The 16884-nt window shown below is 48.1% G+C and overlaps 1 protein-coding gene and 1 long non-coding RNA gene across 5 annotated transcripts in view; one reads left to right on the top strand and one right to left on the bottom strand.

Moving 5' to 3' along the window:
• Nucleotides 1-3708, top strand: part of ACSBG2 (acyl-CoA synthetase bubblegum family member 2) — a 43185-nt gene extending 39477 nt beyond the window's left edge. The window contains exons 11-13 of the mRNA XM_037994611.2: nucleotides 600-739; nucleotides 916-1162; nucleotides 3603-3708. Of these exons, the coding sequence (XP_037850539.1) occupies nucleotides 600-739; nucleotides 916-1162; nucleotides 3603-3676 (461 nt within the window). The 3' untranslated portion in view covers nucleotides 3677-3708. The remainder of the gene's footprint in view (nucleotides 1-599; nucleotides 740-915; nucleotides 1163-3602) is intronic.
• LOC140711920 (uncharacterized) overlaps nucleotides 1-12628 on the bottom strand; it is a 64512-nt gene extending 51884 nt beyond the window's left edge. For all 4 annotated transcript variants that reach the window (XR_012093259.1, XR_012093261.1, XR_012093258.1 and 1 more), the window contains exon 1: nucleotides 12406-12628. This is a non-coding gene — a long non-coding RNA (uncharacterized lncRNA). The remainder of the gene's footprint in view (nucleotides 1-12405) is intronic.
• Between the last annotated feature and the right edge of the window lie 4256 nt (nucleotides 12629-16884).

Genomic DNA, 16884 nt, shown 5'->3' with positions numbered 1-16884 from the left:
ATATTTATTATTACTGCTATTAATGACCACAGTAAAGGTGACTTTGTGAGTCTCTGGGACAAGGGGGAATGAGTTTGAGTGGGTGGGAAAGACAGAGGGAAGCATCTCAGGATGAAAGAACAAGTGACCAGTGGGTCTGGGGCAGGAGGAGACGCTGTTGAAGAATCTGAGAGACTAAGGGAGATTCTTGCAGAGTTTGCCAAAATTAGGGTTACTACACATGTCCCTGGGGGTAAGACTGGAATTACATTACATTCTGAAGGGGTTACTAAGTGACTAGGAGGCAACAGACAGGCAAGGTGTGGCCAAAAAGGCTTCACTATCTTTCAAGGAAGACATATTGGAAGAACCTAAAACCAGGGCATGGTGGACCAGGAGATAGGAAATGAATTATTAAGATGCTGTCCAAGTGGAAGTCACAACTTTGGACACTTGATGATAATTAAAAGTGGGTGGGGGAAGAGGGCCAGGTCCTCCTGTGCTTCTGGGGCTTTCTGGGTGAGTGTTGGCCATGCCAGCAGCTGCCCTTCTGATCTTCAAGGGGCTGGGGGTTCCACGTTGTCATGGCTGGACATGTACCAAGTCAAGCTCTGTTCCAGAAATCCTTATCACTGCTGGTGGTGAAAACGTGCCCCCCATTCCCGTTGAGACCTTGGTTAAGAGGAAGATCCCCATCATCAGTAACGCCATGTTAGTAGGAGATAAACTGAAGTTTCTGAGCATGTTGCTGACGCTGAAGGTAACATGGGTTTTCTGTCATTGGGGGAAGTCTCTGCAGCCGCTCTTACGTTCCCTGGCCCCACCCCAGGGCCAAGAGGATGCATCTGTGGGTTCAAGACCCACTTCTTGGTCTGTGGGCCTGGGGAGGGGTGCTGGTCAAGGAGTATGTGTGGTGACAGAGGTGTCCGGGGGCAGTGTGAGATGAATCAGATGAGCGGAGAACCTCTGGACAAGCTGAACTTGGAGGCCATCAACTTCTGCCGGGGTCTGGGCAGCCAGGCATCCACCGTGACTGAGATTGTGAAGCAGCAAGACCCCCTGGTCTACAAGGCCATCCAGCAAGGCATCAATGCCGTGAACCAGGAAGCCATGAACAATGCACAGAAGATTCAAAAGTGGGTCATCTTGGAGAAGGACTTTTCCATCTATGGTGGAGAGCTAGGTGAGTGGTCATGACATTTGGAGACTGGCCCCTTGTTAGCATCCGGGACTGTGTGGGCTCTGAAGAGACAGGTCCTTTTCTGAAGGTCAGAGGGTCTGTGAGACCAGCCAGGGACCAGGAGAGGGATGCTGCCACCTCTAGCTAACTGGTCCTCAGCTCCTCATCTTGGAAATAAAATCCAAACTCCTTACTATAGCTCTACACAATCTCTCTCCTGCTGACCTTTCATTCACTCTGCACCAACTCTATGGGCTTTCTTGATGTTCCTGCAGCTCTCTGGGCTTTGTCCAACTATAGGGCCTTTGCACTTGCCAGTCTGCCTCCCTGGTAATACCCTTCCCCCTCAATTCCTTGCCTGGATGGTTCCTTCTCATGGTCCAGGTCTCACCCTACAGGCCTCTTCCTCCTCAGAGCAGCCTTGTTACAGGACCACCAGGTTTGTATGCCCACTGCACACTAGTATACCAATACACTGAGACAGCAGGGGATGCAGCAAAGACAGAGTTTCATTATGGCCAGGCACAGTGACTCATGCATGTAATCCCAACACTTTGGGAGGCTGAGGTGGGCAGACTGCTTGAGCCCAGGAGTTTGAGACCAACCTGGGCAACATGGTGAAATACTATTTCTACAAAAAATACAAAAATTAGCTGGATATGGTGGCATGTGCCCAGCTACTCAGGAGGCTGAGAGGATCACTTGAGCCCGGGGAGGTAAAGGCTGCAGTGAGCCACGATCATGCCACTGCGCTCCAGCCTAAGCAATGGAGACCCTGTCTCAAAAACAAAAAAAACAAACAACAAAAATAAAAATAAAAAAGGAAATTAAATTCCCTTGCAGGGAAGCCAACTGAGATGGAAAGAACCCTCAAATCTCTCTTTGAGGAATTCTGGGCTGGGGTTTTAAGGGGATCTTTGGGAGTGAAGGGCTGGAAAATTAGTCATTGATTGGTTGGGGTAAGGGGGATGAAATCATCTGGATGTGGAAGCTACATTCTTTGGTAATTCAGCTCCTGTGGGGTCCTTCAGATCAGTGGGCATCAGTAGTTTCACTGGTATGCAGGACTTGAAAAGATATCTCAAATGGAAAACTTAACCTTTCACAATGCTTAATATGTTATCTGTAGAGCAGTTAAGGGGAACTCTATCTTGTGACTGGGTTTTTTTGTGATTCTGGGGCAATAGGCAGACAGCTAGCTATGAGGAGGGGGTCAGAGAGCAAACTGACCTAATGATGAATGTTGAGTGTGTTGTAAGTGTGGCTGATTTTAGTTTCTCCCCCTCCCTTCTTCTCTGATTAATATTATAAAGTTTTTAGGAATGGTTTCAGCCTTCCCTGACCATGCTGGCTTAAGTGGCTTGCCATTGTCCTTAATATTTCACCCTGTAGCTCACTGTCACCCCCATTATACCACCTTGTCTTCTTTAAAGCATCAGAACATGAAATTATTCTCTGTATGAGTTTTATTTTTGCCTCTCTTTGCCTATGAGGGAAGGGCTCACTCCAGAGTGGGGATACTGAATTCTACCAATGTACTTTCATTTGGGAGTTTGCTGTCAGTGCTTGGCTGTAATCTGATGGTGTGGATGGAAGAGTCAGAGCAAGCATGTGGCATTGAACAACCTGGGTTGAAATCCTGTCCCTTCTACACAGGGAAATGACTTGTCCTACTGAGCCTTGTTTTTTGTTTGTTTTGAGATAGAGTCTCGCTCTGTCACCCAGGTTGGAGTACAATGGCATGATCATGACTTGCCGCTGCAGCCTTAAACTCCCAGGCTCAAGCAATCCTCCCACCTCAGCTTCCTGAGTAGCTGGGACGAGTGTGTGCCACCATGTGTGGCTATTTTCTTTTTGTTTTGTAGAGATGGTGTTTTGCCGTGTTGTCCAGGCTGGTGGTCTTCTCAACTATAAGCTGAAAAACAGTCCTTGTGGGGTTGCTTGAGACACGCAGAGAGGTCATCAATGCCCCTGGTGACTCAGAGGCTTTCAACGAAAGTCCTGGGCTGAGGGAGCAGATAACTCCCAGTTTAATTCTTGATTCTGCCATGCACTTGCTGGCTGACCTCAGAGGAACTGGTCCTCTCTATGTTCCAGTTTCCTCACCTGTAAAATGGGGATAGGGGCATGGTTTGAGATGATGATATCCCTCCTCCATTGGGTACACAGTCCACATCAGGCACAGAATGCACCATGCTCTTCACCTTCCACCTCACAGAATCCTCACCACAGCTGAAGGATCACATGGAAGTTTTATCATCCCCATACAGATGGCAAAAGTTACACACCCTGAAAGTCAATGGCACAGCCAGCCACCCAGCCTAGCCCGAGGCATGGGACTCTGTTGCCTGGTCATGCATGGGACTCTGTTGCCTGGTCATGCATGGGTATATGGAATTTTCTTTTATCTCCATAACTCAATTGATTTCTCCTTTCTCAATAGGTCCAACGATGAAACTTAAGAGACATTTTGTAGCCCAGAAATACAAAAAACAAATTGATCTCATGTACCACTGACTGCTTTGATGGAGCTGCTGTCAGCTGTTCTGATGGTGAGATTCAGTTGCTTGGCTTTGCTGGGCTATGCATTCAGAGTCCAAGAGAGGGCTCCACTGTGTGGCAGGCAGATCTGTGATTGGAATTGCAGAACACACAGACACAGACACAGACACACACACACACACACACACAGAGTTGCAGTGGGTTCTGAGCAGCAGGCTTCAACTCATGCTGTCTGCAACTTCAGCAGGCTTCAACTCATACCAGGGTCATGGTAGGGTATGTAAACTCCTTCAGCTAGCCACCAGTGTTGTGAGCTGTGCTTCCTGCCTTTTCTATTTGTTTCTAGAAAGTAGGAGGCAATAAATCCCAAATGTCTCTTTGGGTCTTATTTGGAGAAGGCCTTTTGTCAGAAACTTTCGTGGAGAAAGTTCTACTTGCCAGGAATCCAAGGAATGAGGTGTGTTGGCCCATTACACAGATTCATAAGGGATGGAGGCTTGAACTTCCACTACCCACCATTTCTCCTCTCCTCTCCCCAAGGTATGTGCAGAGGGAGGCTCCATGACACCATGAATCACTGATAGTTTTTTTTTGTTTGTTTTCTTCACTAGCTGCACAATGCAGGCAGAAAGTAGAATGCATCTTCAATTGTCCTATAAGCTGCCTGTAACCTTCTCCTGGGCAAATTGTTCTAATGCCACCAGCCAACCCATGTTTTAGTTTGCTGGGGCTACATAACAAAGTACCACAGACTGGAGGGCTTAAACAACATAAACGTATTGTCTCACAGATCTGCAGGCTAAAAGTGTGAGATTGAGAGGCTGGTTGGCTTGGTTCCTTCTGAGGGCTGTGAGGGGAGGATCCATTCCAGACCTCTCTCCTTGGCTTGCTGATGGCTGTCTTCTCTCTGTGTCTTCACATCATCTTCCCTGTGGGTGTCTCTGTGTTCAAATTTCCCTTTTATAAGGACAGGTTAATAAGACTAGGGCCCACCCTAATGACCTCATTTTAACTTCTGTAATGATCCTGTTTCCAAAGAAGTTACATCCTGGCTGGGCGCCGTGGCTCAAGCCTGTAATCCCAGCACTTTGGGAGGCCGAGACGGGCGGATCACGAGGTCAGGAGATCGAGACCATCCTGGCTAACACGGTGAAACCCCGTCTCTACTAAAAAATACAAAAAACTAGCCGGGCGAGGTGGCGGGCCCCTGTAGTCCCAGCTACTCGGGAGGCTGAGGCAGGAGAATGGCGTAAACCTGGGAGGTGGAGCTTGCAGTGAGCTGAGATCCGGCCACTGCACTCCAGCCTGGGCGACAGAGCGAGACTCTGTCTCCAAAAAAAAAAAAAAAAAAAAAAAAAAAAGAAGAAGTTACATCCTGAGGTACTAAAGGTTAGGACTTCAACATGTGAACTGTGGAGGGGTACAACTCAGCCTGTGACTCATCACATCCATTGTCCTTGGTTCAGTGTTAACTGGTTTAACCCCTTCTGCACCTTCATGTATCGATGTCTTGTGGGTGGGCCAGCAGTTCAACGTACCACATTCATAATTCTTCATCTTTTGTGAGATTTCCAATTTCACTTTCCAGTTGAATGAGAAACCATTGGACGTTGATGTGGGAGTGAGAGATGGACCCTCTTATACCAGTGCTGTCCAATATGGCAGCCACTGGCCACAATGTGGCCTGTCCAAACCAAGATGTGCTGTAATACGTAAAACACACACTGGGCTTCAAAAGCTCAGCACAAAATATATATATATATATATATATATATAAAATAAAATATCATTTTTATATATAAAAATAAAATATCAGTATTTTAAAATTTTGATTACATGTTGAGATGATATTCTGGAATACTGGGTTACATAACATATTTATTATTAAAAGTACTTTTACCAGTTTTAAATTTGTATTTACTTTTTAGAGACAGGATCTTGCTCTGTTGCTCAGGCTGGAGTGCAGTGGTGCAATCATACCCAATGTTTTAAATGTTTGTGTGGGGATAAGGTCTTTCTATGTTGCCCAGGTTGGTCGCAAACTCCAGGCCTCAAGCGACCCTCCTGCTTCAGCATCACGAAGTGCTGTGATTACAGGTGTGAGCCATTGTGCCTGGCCAAGTTCCTTTTTTAACAATGTGGCTGCTAGGAGAAAGGCGTAAACCCGGGAGGTGGAGCTTGCAGTGAGCTGAGATTGCGTCAATGCACTCCAGCCTGGGAGACAGAGCGAGACTCTGTCTCAAAATAAATAAATAAATAAAAACTTTTAAAAAGTGGCTGCTATACATTTTTAAATTGCATAGGTGGCTCTAGTAATGTTTCTTTTGGATAGTGCCACTCTAAAGTTCATTGTGGGGAGATTTTGGGTGATGGCCAATTTATAAATGGATGAATTCACTGGGGAATATTTTCATCATATGGTGACTGTGGGATCTTGGAGACTGAATGCACATATTACGAGATCCCCCAGTGATAACTTGTGTTTCTCCTCTTTGCAGCCTTCAGCAGGAAGACCTCATTGCAATAAGTGAAATCCTGCTCTGGGTAGAAGCTCTTCCTGCTGTTTTTAAGGAGCCACATTCCTCCTTGGTCAGTTTCTTGATTGTTCGTCTGTTGAAGAGGTGCTCCCTACAAGAACCTGCCATACATTTCAAAGCACTAAAATCATCGTAGATCTTTCTATGGACCTTCAAGTCATGACCCCAGGGAAGCCTTACTGGGAAGTCTACCAAGAGCTGCCTGATTTGGAAGAAAGATCTGAACTTGTGGGTTCCCATTTGATTTTTTTTTTTCTCCTCAGGGGACTTAAAGAGACATTAGAAAGAAAAAGCCTTCACAGATTTGAAGAACTGGGCCCCCAAATGAACACACCTGCCTGGAAGCAACTGGGAAACCCTTCCAATAAGTTCTGATAATAAAGCACTTCAGGGCCCCATGTCTTGATTTTTGGCTTGATACAAATACTTCGTCCTTTATTGAGTGTGATGGGGAGGGGCTTGGCCTCTGAAATCGGTTCTGGGTTCAGACTGTGACCAGCTGTGATTTCCACTGTCTGAGGCTCAGAGATTTTAAATCTGGAAAGTAGATCCCCATCTCGGAGGGCGGCCACGGAAGTTCATGGAGATGATGTACAGGGAATGCAGTGTCTGACTCCAGAAAGTCCTCGGTATGAGTTAATGGTTATCATCAACACAGTCAGTCTTGGTTAACTCAAGAGTCAAGGTATGACTCTTGACTAATTCCATCATTAGGGAGGAGTTTTGCTGTTGTAGTAAAATTCAATAATAACAACTGAAAGAAGATAGTTTATTCCTCTCCCATCGAACAGTCCATTATAAGCAGACCAGAGCTGAAACGGCGTATTCACAGTGTGTCCCTGAAATATTAGTAGGGAGAGTGGGAGAGGGAACATCTCCCAGGCTGGAGAGAAACAGCATATAAGGAGCAACAAAACTCCCAATGTCTCTTAAGGTTCTAGATACTGATCAGAGGCAGGCCAGAGACCCTTTTGAGTTCCATTTTTGAAATACACCAGAAATTTAAAATGGCATTCTCCTTGCAAAAAAAAAAAAAAAACGCAATGCAGATAAGGCTAATGTCAACTTTGAGTGCTGTATTAGGCCATTCTTGCACTGCTATAAAGAAACACCTGAGATGGGGTCATTTATAAAGAAAAGAGGCTTAATTAATTAGCTCATGGTTCTACAGTCTTTACAGAAAGTATGGTGCTGGTGCCTGTTCAGCTTCTGGTGAAGCCTCAGAGAGCTCACAATCATGGCAGAGGGCAAAAGGGGAACAGGCATGTCTCATGGCGAAAGCAGAAGCAAGCCAGAGGGAGTGTCACACATTTTTAAATGACCACATCTTTCCAGAATGCACTATCGTGAAGAGAGCCCCAAGCCATGAGGGATCTGGCCCCCGCCGTGACCCAAACACCTCCACCAGGCCCCACCTCCAGCACTGGGGATTACAGTGCAACATGAGATTTGGGCAGGGACAAATATCCAAACCACATCAATGGCCCTCCTCAACTATTTGGTGGGCTTTTACTTTTTAATAAGTTAGTACAGTTGGTCCTCATTATTTGCCGATTCCGTATTTGCAAATTCGCCTCACCACTAAAATTTGCTTGTAAACCCCAAATCAATATTTATGGCACTTTAGAAGTCATTCCAGGACATACACAGGAGTGAAAAATTTTTGAGTGGCCGACTGTACATTCCCATCTGAGGTTGAACAAGGCGATGCTCTGGCTTCTTGTTTCAGCTGTCACACTGTAAACAGTACCCTTTCTGAGGTATATCTCACGCCACATTTTCTGCATTTTCGTGTTTCTGTTAGTAAACCTTTTTGAATTTTTTTAAAAATAGAACCAGGGCCTCAGTCTGTCACCCAGGCTGGAGTGCACCGGTGTGATCTCAGCTCACTGTAACTTCAAATTCCTGGGCTCCAGGGATCCTTTCCTGTCTTGGCCTCCTAAAGCACTGGGGTTACAGGTATGAGCCACTGAACTCAGCCAAACCCTTCTGATTTTATCCATGACTCTACTGTACAATTTTGGGTCAATATAATTCTGTTTTATAGCTTGTTTCTACTGTCCATGTGATCTCCCCACTTTTAGGTTTTCTAGGTAGTTAATGCTGGTATATGGAAAAGCTGTTGATTTTTGTATGTTAATATTATATTTAGACACCTCACTGCTAACCTATTTCTCAAAATGTGTAAGCTTTTTACAGAGATGCGCATATCTTTTGCAAATATTTTTTCACTTCCTTTTCAATACTGATTCCTCCTCAAGGAAATACAAATGGTTGATTATGTCAAGTGAGGGAAGCTCAAATACAGGAGAGGAATGTATGTGTTTTCTATAATGATTCTCACCCTGGTCTCACTGTTCTCTTAATGTTCTCTCAATGTTTTTTGAGAAACGACAAGAATCTGCTATCGTCAGGAAGGCTTTTAAAATTTAACTGTGGTAAAATATACGTAACATAAAATGTGTCGTTTTAACCCTTTGTTATTACACAGTTCAGTGGCATTAAGCACATTCACATCGTAGTACAACCATCAACACAACGCATTTCTAGAAGTTGCATCTTTTCAAACTGAAACTTTAGATCCATCAAACAATTCCCCATTTCCTCTTCCCCTGACAGCTATCATTCTACTTTCTGTCTCTTGAATTTTACTACTTCAAGCATCTTAAAAGTAAAATTGTAGGCCGGGCGCGGTGGTTCATGCCTGTACTCCCAGCACTCTGGGAGGCCGAGGAGGGTGGATCACAAGGTCAGGAGTTCGAGACCAGCCTGGCCAATATGGTGAAACCCCGTCTCTACTAAAAATACAAAAATTAGCCGGACGTGGTGGCGTGTGCCTGTAGTCCCAGCTGCTCAGGAGGCTGAGGCAGAAGAATCACTTGAACCCAGGAGGCGGAGGTTGCAGGGAGCTGAGATCATGCCACTGCACTCTGGCCTGGGTGACAGAGCGAGACTCTATCTCAAAAAAAAAAAAAAAAAAAGGGGGTGGTATTGTAAGAATATTTGCCATTTTCTGGCTGGCTTATTTAACTGAGGATAATGCCTTTAAGGGTCATCCTTTAAAAAAGTTTTTTCAATTTTTTAACAATTTTTTAAAAATAGAGACAGGGTCTCCCTATGTTGCCCAGATTTGTCTTGAACTCCTGGCCTCAACTGATCCTCCCATCTCGGCCCCTCAAAGTGTTGGGATTACAGGTGTGAACCACCACACCTGCTCTCATCCATGTTTAGCGTGTGTGAAAATTTCTTTTTTCAGGCTGAGTAATATTTCATCATGTATGTACACGCGTGTGTGTGTACACACATATACGTGGATAAATTTAATTTATCCGTTCATCCATCAATAGATGCTTGGGTTACTTCCCTCTTTAGGCTCTTGTGAATCACACTGCTATGTATATGGGTCCATGGCATGGTTCAGGGTCCATGGCAGAAACGCATTCAATGCCCAGAAAAGAAATCATGGGTGTATAAATACCTCTTCACACCCCTGCTTTCAATTATGCTTGGTGGGCAAATGAATTCATAAACCCCCAGGCACAGCGACTCAAAGTCCTTCTCTAACTCAGCCTTCTGGGAGCCCAGGGCTCTGTTTCCTTGGCCTCGATGATGCCTGCACCTTATTTACCTCCTCCATCTCACCACTCTTCTTCCAGCTCCCTTGTGAACTGTCTCGCTCAAAGCCAACTGTGTAGAGCAGGACTCTGGAGTCCCTCCTGCTGCCAGACTTGCCCCTGGCTCTTCCCTGGGGACTGTCACCTTGCAGACCACTGGCCTGTCAGAGCAGTGAAGGGCCTTCTTGGGTAGACCCTCCCTGCCCTCTAAAACTGGTCTCTACAAAGAGGCAATGGGCCATGTCTCCATCGTAGCTGTGGGCCACGGGATCCACAGTGATGTCACCAGGCTGGCCATGGACGGGAACATTCTGGATGTCTGGTCTAGAGACCACTGTCCCCCTGTGGCTAGAACGGGGGGAGTGACCAAGATGATAAAAAGGTAGAGTCCAGAGGCAGGCGTATAGTGGCTCACGCCTGTAATCCCAGCACTTTGGGAGGCCGAGGTGGGTGGTTCACGAGGTCAGGAGGTTGAGACCATCCTGGCTAACATGGTGAAACCCTGTCTCTACTAAAAACACAAAAAATTAGGCAGGCATGGTGGCGGGGGCCTGTAGTCCCAGCTACTGCGGAGGCTGAGGCAGGAGAATGGCGTGAACCCAGGAGGCAGAGCTTGCAGTGAGCCGAGATTGCGCTACTGCACTCCAGCCTGGACCACAGCGAGAGACTGTCTCAACAAAAAAAAAAAAAAAAAAAAAAAAAAAGGTAGAGCCCAGAGTGGGCACTGCCTTCCCAATGACAGAGGGGCATGAAAATATGTTGTGGACACAAGGGAGGGACTGGGAGCCCACATACGTCAGCTCCTCCCGGGGATGAACTAGGCTGCACACCAGGTGGGGAATGGGTGTGGTAGATTCATTTCCTTCCTTCCATGCTCCTTCTTCTCTTCACGCCAGCCCCCAACCGCCTTCATCATGTTTTTCCCTTTCTTTCTTTCTTTCTCTCTTTTTTTTTGGAGACAGAGTCTCCCTCAGTTCCCCAGGCTGGAGTGCAGAGGTGCAATCTCAGTTCACTGCAACCTCCACCTCCCAGGTTCAAATGATTCTTTTGCCTCAGCCTCCCGAGGAGCTGGGATTACAGGTGCCCGATACCATGCCTGGCTAATTTTTGTATTTTTAGTACAGATGGGGTTTCACCATGTTGGCCAAGCCTCAAGTGATCTGCCCACCTTGGCCTCCCAAAGTGCTGGGATTACAGGCATGAGCCACTGCACCCAGCCTGTTACCTTTTTTTTTTTTTTTTTTTTTTTTAATGAGACGGAGTCTCATTATGTCACCCAGGCTGGAGTACAGTAGTGCGATCTCGGCTCACTGCAACCTCCACCTCCTGGGTTCAAGAAATTCTCCTGCCTCAGCGTCCCAAGTAGCTGGGACTGCAGGCGTGCACCACCACGCCCGGCTAATTTTTGTATTTTTTAGTAGAGACGGGATTTCACCATACTGAACAAGCTGGCCTCAAACTCCTGACCTCGTGATCCGCCCGCCTCGGCCTCCCAAAGTGCTGGAATTACAGGCGTGAGCTCCGGGCCCGGCCGCTTGTTACCTCTTTTAAGATGCTTCTCCCTCCTTCCTTTGCCTGGTCAGTGTCTACCCACTGTTCAGAGAAGCCTTCCCTGGTCACCCCTATGACTCGGTGGGAATCCTGTGCCTCCCTGCTGGACACTCCCACACCCGCCAGGCCCGCTGTAATTTCGTTTGAAGATCTGTCTGCCCAAGCCCAGCAAACTAGATGCCCCCACACAATAAGAAGGAAAACAAAGATACTTTGGGGACCATGTCTTCGGACAGATTCAGAGTCCATGACAGAAAGGCACTCAACACCCAGGAAAGAAAAACAGAGGTCGGGGCTCCTTGGCTCCTGGGTGAGGCTAATGGGATTCCCAAAGAAGCCAGTTTGAGATTGGGGGATCTAGAGCTTCAGGGCTGGCCAAGGGCAGTTCAGCCAGTGTCAGGATCCTTTAGGGTTCAATCTGTCTCTTCAGAAGTCGCCTGATGGGATAGGGGCGTGGAAAGCACGGCCACAGGGTGCCAGGTTGGGTGTATGGGGGATTGAGGGGTGCAGGTGGTTAGTTGTCAGAAGGGTCTGGTCCCCGGGGAGGAGACGGCGCCCGGCAGGGACAGTGTGGGCCTGCAGCTGACCTGTCTGCTTGCTGGTGGGTTTCCTGCTGAACTCCTCTCTCTGGGTCAGTGCGTCTTACTGTCCACCTGTCCCTGCACCCCCTTCTGTGCCTCCCTGGTCATCTCTTTCTCCCTTGGCAATCCACTTCATACCTCACGCCTCCTCTGTCTGCCATCTCTCAGTGCCACGCCCCCGCCTGTACCCCCATCTCTCCCTGGTTTTGCCCCTGACACCCCACCTGCTCGCCTCTCTCTAGGTCCACTGGGGGTCTCCGGACGCCGCTGACCCGCCTGTCCGCAGGCTGAGCTACTTGGACCACGGAGCGCGACGAGGAGGCGCGACTGCGGCTCAGCAAGGACTAGGTTAGCAACGAGACACTCCTCACCGTGCACGACATGGTCGCAAGCACGGCCATCAAGTACGCCAACAACATCGCGCCCGGCTCCAACTACAGAGACAGCTGCCACCTGCTCACCTACATCGAGTACCACGAGCAGTCTCCGGGCGTCGCCAAGTCTTTCTTCGAAGTACCGCCAGGCGGCCCGCGCCTGCGCGCCTCTCTCGCCCCTCCTGCGCCTGCGCGCCTCTTCCACACCCACCCTCCTGCGCCTGCGCGCCACTTACTTCACCTCCTGCACCAGCGCACCGCTCCAGGGCCTTTCTTCCCCCGCCCCTCCCCACCTCCTGCGCCTGCGCACCTTTCCCGCCCGCTGGTACGCCTGCGCACCGCTCCGGCCCACCCGCTTCTGCGCCTGCGCGCCGCTGCAGGGCCTGCCTCCCCCAGCCCACCGCCTCCTGCGCCTGCGCGCCACTCCTTCCCTCCTGCGCCTGCGCAGTGTTACTCTCCCGTAACTGCCTCTTGTCCGACCCGCATGTTTGTTTGAATGGATGCCCTGAGGCTGCCTGAGAGCCAGAGATGAAAAGCTGCAGGCTTAGGGGGCCCGGTTCGGATCCCAGAGCAGCCATTAGCTACGTTTTTCTTGCACGAATTACTTTGCCTTTGTGCCTCTGTTTCCCCATATGAAGAGTTTACATATAAATACATATATAAAGGCCAGGCGCGGTGGCTCACGCCTGTAATCCCAACACTTTGGGAGCCCAAGGCAGGCGGATCACTTGAGGTCAGGAGTTTGAGACCAGCCTGGCCAACATGGTGAAGCCCTGTCTCTACTAAAAATACAAAAATTAGCCAGGCATGGTGGTGCATGCCTGTAATCCTAGCTACTCGGGAGGCTGGAGGCAGGAGAATCACTCAAACCCGGGAGGCAGAGGCAGTGAGCTGAGATGGTGCTACTGCACTCCCGCCTAGGCAACAACAGAGTGAGACTCTGTCTCAAAAGAAAAAAAGAGAAGAAAAGTCATTCCAATACCCATAATAAACTGGATCCTCAAGTAAAAATACAGTTAAAAATTTAAAAATTAAACATAAAAATATGTATAATTAGATATATACATTTAAAATATAGTTATAAATGCACAATATATAAAACATCTGTTTATGGATAAATTTTATGCGTGCTATACTTTTATGTTAAATTTAATATAAAATATGTTCATTTATATTAGCTTTTTGTATGTAAATATACAAAATATAACAGCAGCTAGCTCACAGCTTTGCTGCATGGATTCAGTGAGTTTACACACATCGAATAGCTCTGGCACACACAAAGCATTGCACCAGCATTCACGGTTTATTATTTTTATGGTTCTTTATCGTTTTTGTTTTTGAGACAGACTCTCGCACTGTCGCCCAGGCTGGAATGCAGTGGTGCGATCTTGGCTCACTGCAACCTCCGCCTCCCGGGTTCAAGCAATTCTCCTGCCTCAGTTTCCCGAGTAGCTGGGATTACAGGTGCCTGCCACCACATCCAGCTAATTTTTTGTATTTTTAGCAGAGACAGGGGTTTCACCATGTGGGCCAGGCTGGTCTCAAACTTTTGACCTTGTGATTCACCCACCTCGGCCTCCCAAAGTGCTGGGATTACAGGCGTGAGACACCGTGCCCGGCCATTTTTATGGTTTTTATTGTGTCTCTTCTCCAGTGGCATGTCCTCAGCGAGGTCTTTCCTTGCTGCCCTGGTTCCCCAGACCTTCCCCCTTCCCCCTCTCTGTGACAGCGCCTTTAAAAGTTGTCTGCCCAGGGCCAGGCACGGTGGCTCACGCCTGTAATCCCAGCATTCTGGGAGGTTGAGATGGGCGAATCACTTGAGGTCCGGAGTTTGAGACCAACCTGGGCAACATGGTGAAACCCTGTCTCTACTAAACATACAAAACAATTAGCCAGGCATGGTGGCACACCTGTAATCCCAGCTACTTGGGAGGTAGAGGTTGTAGTGAGCCAAGATCATGCCACTGCACTCCAGCCTGGGCGACAGAGCAAGACTCTGTCTCAAAGAAAAAAAAAAATCTTCCCAGTTTTTATCATCATGGCTACAAGCTACCATGGTCGTTTGTTCATTTGGTCACTTCCCTGAGGGCGAGCGGCCGGATTGCCTTGTTGTTGTACCAGCGCCAACCCTCTGATGTTTGTTGAATGAATGAACACCCATTTCTCAGATTAGGAAAGGGGATAAGAGACCTCCTGTGACTTGTTCAGTCCATGTAATAAACAACTAAATTATGCAATAGGTAGACAGAGGTCAGTAATTCAGAGGAATCCAAAGCATGTAAAGGAGAAAACTGCTGAGGTGGGGGCAGAATTTAAAAATATGGCGGCTAGCCAGGTGCGGTGTCTCACCCCTGTAATCCCAGCACTTTGGGAGGCTGAGGAGGGCAGATCACTTGAGGTCAAGAGTTCGAGACCAGCCTGGCCAATATGGTAAAACCCTGTCTCTACTAAAAATACAGAATTAGCTGGGTATGGTGGTGCACACCTGTAATCCCACCTATTTGGGAGGCTGAAGCAAGAGAATCGCTTGAACCTAGGAGCCGGAGGTTGCAGTGAGCTGAGATCATGCCACTGCACTCCATCCTGGGCAATAGAATGAGACTCTGTCTCAAAAAAAAAAAAAAAAAAGAGGAAAAAAGAAAAGAAAAACATGGCTAAGGATAGCCTCACTGTGAGAAAGAGATATTTCAACAAAGACTTCAATGAAGAGGAAAGATCTAGGGGACGGTGTTCCAGGTCAAGGGGAGTTTGTGCAAAGGCCCTGAGGCAGGACAGTGCATGCTGTGTTGAAGGAACAGGGAGGAGGCCCCTGTGGCTGGAGCACAGTGAGGGAGGGAGGGGGTGGGGAAGGTGAGAAGTGCCTGGTGGGCCTTGGGGAGGACGTGGCTTTTACCCGAGGGGAGGGGGACTGGGAGCCATGGAGGCAGAGGAGGGATGTACCCTGAACTCAGGTGCTCTCTGGCTGCTGTGGGGAGGACAGACTGAGTAGAAAGAGACCAGCTGAGATTGAGATGCTGATAGTTTGGACCAAGGTGTAGCAGGCAGAGGGTGAGAAGCGTTCAGATTCTGAAGGCAGAGACCACAAAATTTCTTGGTGTCTCAGCAGAACCCACTGAGAATGACCCAAGTTTCTGGTCGGTGCCACTTGAAGGATGGAGCTGCTGTTGTCTGAGATTATGGAAGGTTGGAGTGGAGGGAGGAGGTTTAGGGATAAGGGCTGTGGGTAGGAAATGAGGGGTGGGCAGTTGTATCCAAGAGTCTGCAGTGGCGGGGAGGGGCCCCAGCTGGATCCGATGGACTCACCTGAGTGAATGGAACCGAGAGAGTTACACCATCTTAAATTATCCAGGTGGACACTTATGTCAGCACAGATAATCTCAGTGCACAGGCAGAGCTTGAGCTACCAGGGTGTTCACCTCAACATTTTATCTAATAAAAGTGAAACCAGGCTGGGCGTGGTGGCTCATACCAGCCTGGACAACACAGTGAGACTGCCATCTCTAAAAAATATGAAAATTATGGTGGCATGGTGGTGCACATGAAGTCCTAGCTACTCAGAAGGCTGAGGTGGGAGGATCGCTTGAGCCAAGGAGGTCGAGGCTGCTGTGAGCCATGGAGGCACCACTGCACGCCAGCCCTGGGTGACAGAGCAAGACCCTGTCTCTTTTATTTATTTATTTTTGAGACGGAGTCTCGCTCTGTCACCCAGGCTGGGGTGCAGTGGCGCGACCTCGGCTCATTGCAAGCTCTGCCTCCCGGGTTCACGCCATTCTGCTGCCTCAGCCTCCCGAGTAGCTGGGACTACAGGCGCCCGCCACTGCGCCCGGCTCATATTTTGTATTTTTTGTAGAGACGGGGTTTCACCGTGTTAGCCAGGATGGTCTCAATCTCCTGACCTCGTGATCCGTCCCAAAGTGCTGGGATTACAGGCGTGAGCCACTGCACCTGGCCAAGACCCTGTCTCATTAAAAAAAAGAAAGAAAGAAAGAAAAAAAAAAAAGTGGAACCAACAACAAAAAACCCAGCAGCCAGAGCCTACGTATCAGCCAATAAGGGGGATGATTAAATCATGACATGTCTATACTACACGACATTATGGAAGTGTTAGATTTGATATTGCAGAGAAATATTTAAAGACTGGGGGAAACAGTCAAGATGAATGGTTTTGTGAACAAAGGCAGGTACGAACGTGTAGTATTGCCCTGGCTCTGTGAAGTATGCATGCTTAAAAATGTCAGGAAGGTATTTTGTTTGCAGTTCTTTTTTCCAGGATTTCTCAATCTCCAGGCCGTTGTCCTCAGGGGCCGGATCATTCTTTGTGGTGGAGAATGTCCTGTGAGTATCTAGTCTCCATCAAAGCCAGTGGCGTTTCATTCCCGGAGCTATGACAACCCCTAATGTCTCCAAGTATTGCCAAAAGTCCCCGGGGGAACAGAATCGCCCCCTGGCTGAGAGCCCCAGTTCTAGATGAATGTGTGGTTGCTTGTCATGGGGGGGATGCGTTATTTTATCAGAGAAAACAACAACAACAACAAACAAAACAAAACAAAACAAAAAAAACAGAAG

Source organism: Chlorocebus sabaeus, chromosome 6 (genome assembly GCF_047675955.1).
Source record: "Chlorocebus sabaeus isolate Y175 chromosome 6, mChlSab1.0.hap1, whole genome shotgun sequence".
Classification (NCBI taxonomy): Eukaryota; Metazoa; Chordata; class Mammalia; order Primates; family Cercopithecidae; genus Chlorocebus; species Chlorocebus sabaeus.
This window is presented reverse-complemented; position numbering and strand designations above follow the sequence as displayed.